At 33.5% G+C, this 6,853-nt stretch overlaps 1 protein-coding gene across 1 annotated transcript; it reads left to right on the forward strand.

Moving 5' to 3' along the window:
* Nucleotides 1-3,463: 3,463 nt before the first annotated feature.
* LOC111390931 (peptide-N4-(N-acetyl-beta-glucosaminyl)asparagine amidase A-like) lies at nucleotides 3,464-5,760 on the forward strand. The gene is made up of 2 exons (XM_023016055.1): nucleotides 3,464-5,398; nucleotides 5,554-5,760. The coding sequence occupies exon 1, from the start codon at nucleotides 3,544-3,546 to the stop codon at nucleotides 5,344-5,346; it is 1,803 nt and encodes a 600-aa protein (XP_022871823.1). The 5' UTR covers nucleotides 3,464-3,543; the 3' UTR covers nucleotides 5,347-5,398; nucleotides 5,554-5,760.
* Nucleotides 5,761-6,853: the final 1,093 nt, after the last annotated feature.

Here is a 6,853-nt window from a genome sequence, read left to right on the forward strand (position 1 = left end):
CAGTTTGATCATAGTGAGGAAGCCAAATGCCAATCAACAAAACACCATTACTGCTGATGGAAGAGAAGTGGCCAGGGGTGGCAATGTGTTTTGGGAGGAAATGAAATATTTGAGTGGGGATTGGATGGAGGGAAATGAAAATTTTAGAGGTAAGTCAAATTTTAGATGGGAATTGAAATTTTTTGAATTTTTCAACGAATTTTTCGTTAATAATTATATAATGCTTTTAAAAATTTAATTTGAATGTTTACCAACAAATTTTTTTCCAATGGTAATTTATTTTACCATTTTTAATATTTTTTCCAACGAAATCATCCATTGAGAAATTTTTTCACTAAATTATTTAATTATTATTTATTATTTTAAAACTTTTACCGACGGATTAGTAACAAAATTATATTAACGAAAATCTTCCGTTGGTAATTCTGTCGTTAATTTAGCATTTAATTTTTAATAATAACAAAATAGTAATCCATTGCTAATTTGTTGTAATTCTATCAATAATAGCAACGAAAGTTGTCCGTCTGTAAAATTCTGTACTATTGCCTCATTTTCTAGTACTGGACTCAACTCATTGACATCCTTCACTATAAAATTCTTTTACATTTTCTTCAATTCAAGTGGAAAATATCTTGGGATTATATAAAGTAAGTTAAGGACTCTTTTAAAGTTTGAGACATAAAAAGAGTGAAACCGGCAATAATTAAATAAAAATTAAATGGTGTGTACTTTTGAAGGCTTTTATAAATATTTTTTTAAATGATAAATTTTATAGAATTCGTGTAAATGATAGATTTGTATAGAATTAGTTGAAACTTTTCATAGACTTTATATTTATATTTTAAAACCTTATAGAAGTCATATAACTTTTGAAGATTTTAATTTAAAACAGAATTCACTTGAATTTAGGGTGAAAATTTTCATATAGGCAGTTGACATGTAATAAAATATATTTTTAAAACAAGTCAATTAGGTAAACTGATTATAAATATTTCAAACCTTTAAAATATAGATAACTAATCGATATTTAAAATTTAATTACAAACTAATTTTTTAAAAATAAAATATTATCTATTTACAAATTTATCTTTTACATAAAAAAAGTAAATTAAAAAATGAAAAAAAAGGGGGTATAAGAATTTTTTATTACAATTTAATCTTTTTTCCGTAAAAATAAGAAAAATAACAAAAAAGAGAGAGACAAAAAGAAAAAAGAAAAAAGAAAAAAGAAAGTGATCAAATATAAATGGTAGAAGAAAAATAGTAAGCTTTTACTCATAGTTCTAAGCTTCGTAGAGTAAAAATGAAATAGAAATATTAGAAAGACAAAAAATACATATTAGAAAGACAAAAAATATAAAAAAAAATTCTTTTTGAAAATCTCCAATAATTTTGAATGAATGAAAGATATCATTTTTGTACTTTCTACGCAAAAGTTCATATAATAAAAAATTATTTTGTTACATTTTGAATAATCATGACTTATAGAAACTTATAAAAAGTTTTAATTGATTACAGTAATACTTTTAAAAGTCTACAAAAATGTTCATTGAATAAATCAATATTTTAGAGAATTTAAAAAAAATAATTAAATTGAATATTGCTTGGGCCCATTACTCCAAGTTTTTGCCAATTTCATTTGAATTAATCTGCTCAGACAGCGGCCTGTCAATGGCCCCGGTTAGTGTAGTGTGGTTGATTTCATTTTGGGGGCCACATGAGTCATGAGTGAAGCGATAAGGACAAGGCAAAAACATGTGGGGGCGAGCCCTACAATTTTTTTTTTTCTCTAAAGATTCGTTTGATTGTAAAGATAAAATTTGGGTAGAAAGAAAACGAATTTCAGGGAATTGAATTACCTAGAAATGATTTTTCTGGGAATTATAAATTATTATGTTTAATTTGTATAATTTTTCACGTGAAAAATGTTAAAATAAAAGTATTTTTTGATATTCATTTAACTTTATTTTACATAAAAATTGTCAATTAAAATGATAAAATTTACTGGTATAGGGGATGAAATTTGTTTCCACTACCAAAAAAAAGAAAGGAAAATCAAGAAAATCATTTATATTTTGGTGTTCGTTTACTTTTTTTATATGGAAATTATCAATTAAAGGGAAATATTTTTTTACAATAATTTTTAGAATTTGTTTCCATTATCCAAAAAAAATAAAAATGCTACAATACCCAAGTTCCATGAAAACCAAGAAAATTTCAATTTTCCAAGAACACCAAGAAATGCAATTCCGTGAGTTAAATAAAAAAAAAAAAAAAAAAAAAAATTTGTTTCCTTTTATTTTTTAAACTCTTTGATAGAAATTAATTTGAACTCTTTTGTAGAAATCAAATTGAACAAGGATTTTACCTAAATTTTGTTCTATAAATATATACCTTAAAGGGGGCTTGAAAGATTTCATTAGACACATATATGTAAGCCAAGGCATGAAGGTTCATTGTACATACATTATTCAAGCCAAAAGAAGGGAAAAATCAAAAAAGGGAAGAAGAAGCTATCAAACACTTTTAAAATGAAAGTTGGAATTGATTTTCTATTTTTTAGAGAAAATTTCCATGTATCAAACATACCCTATACCCTAAATGGAGAAAGCTGTTTATCCTGGGATTAAATCTCGGGATTAGAGACAAGTGCTGAGTATCCTTGGTTTTTATTTTTTTAACTCTGTCCAATGATTAGACGATACATGTCGTCTGATCCAAAACCTGTTGCCAATCCTTGTTGTTGTAGCACTTCTTTTTAAATACATGTGGGGTCCGCAACCAAACAGTGAAATCTTCACATGTTTTTCCACGCCACGTTGAATGAATTCTCGATAATTTCCCATACAAACACCATTCATGATTACCGTTGGAGAGTTGTGGAGGGTACCCAAATCTGATTTCCCAGTTTACCCTTCAAATAAATTGTGGATGTCATTTAAAAGTTAAAGAATAGCAAGGTTATTGTTGGAAATTAGTTCCGAAAAGTCAGGATGTTTTTGACCTTTTGAGCTTCACAACTTCTTTTTGCAACAATTAAAAGGCCTGACTAGGTCTGTCCACCTGCAATTTCTTAACAATTAATTTAATGTTTAAAAATTAGAAAGGGTTATGACCGAAATCCCACAAATTGGGAAACACATTAAGAGTATGTTTTGGAGTAATTTTGAAAATTAATTTTTTGACCATTAAAAGAAAAGTGGGATCTATTTGTGAAAAAAAGGTCAAATATAATGACTGAAATAGTGAAATAACGATCAAAAAATCACTTCCAAACAAACTGTAAAATTTCTAAATTCTTAAAATTAAAAAAAAAAATTCAATTAATAAATATAGAAAAAGAGTATACCCTACATGTACCATCATGTACCTAAAGGTGATGGTACACGTACGGTGTACACAAGTCGCATTATCCTAAAGGGTCACGTGTATTTAATGGTAATAGTTTGTCGACAGTGAAGTGACTCACTTCATCGATATATCAAAGGCAAGAATACAATTTCCAATTTGTAAAATAAATTCTTCCTCCGCCACCACCGGAAAATGGTACCTCCGCCTTTCATTCTCTTGTTTGTAACCTTTTTAATTCGAATTTCCTCTTCCTCCGCCTTAGTTGTAAAACCACAACCGCCACTACGACACCAATCCCGCTTCACTAAACACAATTGTCATATCAAAAATTATACATCAGGTTCATACCAACAGTACTTTGAAATAACACATCCTCTGCCATTTGATAATTTGATACCATCATGTACACTTCCAGTCTTCTCCTACGACGTACACTTCATCGGCCCTCTGCCGCCGATAAACGTGGAGTATTTCCCGCCGGCGAACTGCACTTGGACCAACGTGACCCTCCACCTCATTGTTGCCTCCAATATTTCCCGATATGACCCAATTGTGGGCGTGTGGCTTGACGGCGCTGAGATCCTTCGCAGCAGCACCGCCGAGTCCACCGCAGGAGATGGCATCTTCTGGGAAGTTCGAAAGGACATTACCAGGTATACCTCGATCCTCCGTCAAGAAAAACGCACCCTCACTGTCGTGCTCGGTAACGTCGTTAATTTCAATCCCGGTTTATACCGGCTGAAACTTGACTTCTTGTACTACGATACCGACAGTAACAAAACCGACACCGACGACCTTAATATCCTCTGGTCTCCATCTCCAAAAATTTCTTCATCACATCGGGAGCATCACTCACTGGATATATATGAGAGGCCTGCGGATTTGATAATTCCGATAGCTGGAAATGGAGATGAAGGGCATTGGTTCAAAATCGAGAGTGATTTCGATGTGAAGTCCATGGGAATTCAAATTCCATCAAATACATACAAGGCTGTGATTGAGGTTTATGTTTCATTTCACGGGGATGACGAGTTTTGGTACTCAAATCCCCCGGATGCTTATATAAAACAGAACGATTTGGATACAAAGCGAGGCCATGGCGCTTACCGGGAAGTTATGGTGACCCTCGATGAGAATGTTTATGGATCAGTGGTCCCATTCCCAGTGATTTTCTCGGACGGGATTAATCCTCTGTTTTGGGAGCCAGTAGTTGCAATTGGGGCGTTTAATTTGCCTTCCTATGATTTTGAATTGACCCCATTTTTGGGGATGTTACTTGATGGGAAGGTGCATAATTTCGGGCTTAAAGTGGCTGATGCTATCTCGTTCTGGCTTGTGGATGCGAATTTACATTTATGGTTGGATGATAATATGAAAGAAGTTCAGGCTATGGGCATTGAATACAGCCTTCCAAATCTAAAATTGGAGCGCGAATCGAAGTTCCACGAGCTGGATGGAACGTTCGAGATTGAAGCGAAGAGGAAGAGTGAGTTTTCCGGGTGGGTGAATTCGAGTATAGGAAATTTAACTACCATTGTTTATCAGAAGTTGAATTTTGAGAACACGATAGAGCTCGACAACTGTGGAACTGAGAAGGTTGTGAAGCAGGAAGTGAAGGTTAAACGAGAAGTAAGAGTCAAGTCTAGTAAAGGTGATACGATTTCGCGCACCAATTTGGAGAGGAAGTTTCCCCTGAAAATCACAACTAAGACTTTGGTTGGATTAGTGAAGAATACTTATTTGATGACCACAAAACTCGAGCATTCCTTGAAAGAGGAGAAGTCGAATGAGGATTTATCGAGCTCTTTGTCTACCCGTCAAGAATGCACTGGGTGGGTGTTTGTCAAGGATAATGATGTCCTCTCTGGTGCAGCAACTACTCAACAGAGGTACACTTACAAGGATGATAATGGCTGCTACTCTAAGAGAGTTACAGCTACCGATGGCGTGCTTTCGGACGACTCGTCGAGCCTCCTCTGTGCTTCGTCCTTGTGATTCTGTTCATGTATCAACTGCAAACAAAATGGCGTGAAAGTCCCTTTTTTTGCTCCCCCCCCCCCCCCCCCCCCCCCCCCCCCCAAGTTGAAGGTATAATAATCGAGTCTGGTTATTTTGGTTCAGGAAGGTATAGGTCGAGTCATGCATCATAGACCTTTTCAAGTGATTAAGTTGGGCAAAGTTTGGTCCGGGTGATTTTTCCCCCCCCCCCCCCCCCCTCTCCTAGACCTACCTGCATATTTTTTTATTGCAATATTAGAAAGATCTTGCTAGTATCAGCGTTCGCGCGAATAATTGTGATTCTGTTTAAAGGCTTGGAATTCAATAATAATAACAATGCTTATGTTAATATATCTGTCCCTGGTTCTTCAGATGGAAGTTCATGTATATATTGGCTCAAGTTCGAACTTAGATTCTTCTCTTTCCTTTCGACACATGTTTCATAAACAATAATATAGGGTTGGTTCCAGGTAATTTAAGGCAGAACAGAACCTGGCCCTGGCTTCAGGGATTAGACTCGGCAAGCTCAGCAGCGAGAAGAAGGAATGCCTCTTCTGGGTCAGTCCCGTCTGTTATGTTCTTTCAATGCTTTTCGTGTTCCATGTACAAGGAAATAGCCACTTCTTTATACAATTTGTTAAGAGCAATTCAATTGCTAATAGAACGCTCCCTATGATCACTTTTCAACATGCTTACTATAACAGAATTAACATTGAATATGTCAAAAGGACGAGACACACAGCTTATATTTAAGTCTACAACTTCTCCTTGATTACACACACATGTAACCCTCCTTGAAAAGAAGTCGTTCTTGCGAGGACTACTTCCATCTAAAATCACGAGATTTTCATAACATTTCTCTTGATATCTGATTGAATGATTTAAAGTTAGTTGAAAAGTTAACCCAAAGGGCTATAATATTGCTAGAAATAGAATTTTTCAATTCAAACATTTACAATACAAAAAATGGGTCTCAATTTTTGCATAAAAATTTGGAATATAACTTGTGTGATTGGAAATTAATTTGTGAAAATACTTTGATTATATTTCATTTCTTTTCTAGATTTGGTTGCATTTAATTGACTCCTAGTAATTTTTAATTATCGTAATCGACTATTGAATATTTACAATTGGGTCTTCAAATCTTGGAATTCATCTTTTTTCTTCGATTTTTGTTCATTTCTTCTAATTTCACTTCCAATTATCGAGTTACTAATAATAAATGAAATATACACAAGATAAGTTTATAATTTAGCAAAAGAACAATGAAATGTCAACATTTTAAAATCACTTACCATTGGTTATGGTTCATAAATATAAAATCTGGGCAAACGAAAATATATATATATATATTATGAAAACTAAAAGCGACAGAGCGTAAATAAATCTATGCCTTTGGTAGAATTCTTGTGAACTGCAAAAATAACAGCAAAAAAGGAAATTTCTTGTCATGATTCTCAAGCGGTATGCACTGGGCTGAGCAAAACTCTGGAATTGAACCGAA

This window comes from Olea europaea, unplaced genomic scaffold, assembly GCF_002742605.1.
Source record: "Olea europaea var. sylvestris unplaced genomic scaffold, O_europaea_v1 scaffold729, whole genome shotgun sequence".
NCBI classification, from domain to species: Eukaryota; Viridiplantae; Streptophyta; class Magnoliopsida; order Lamiales; family Oleaceae; genus Olea; species Olea europaea.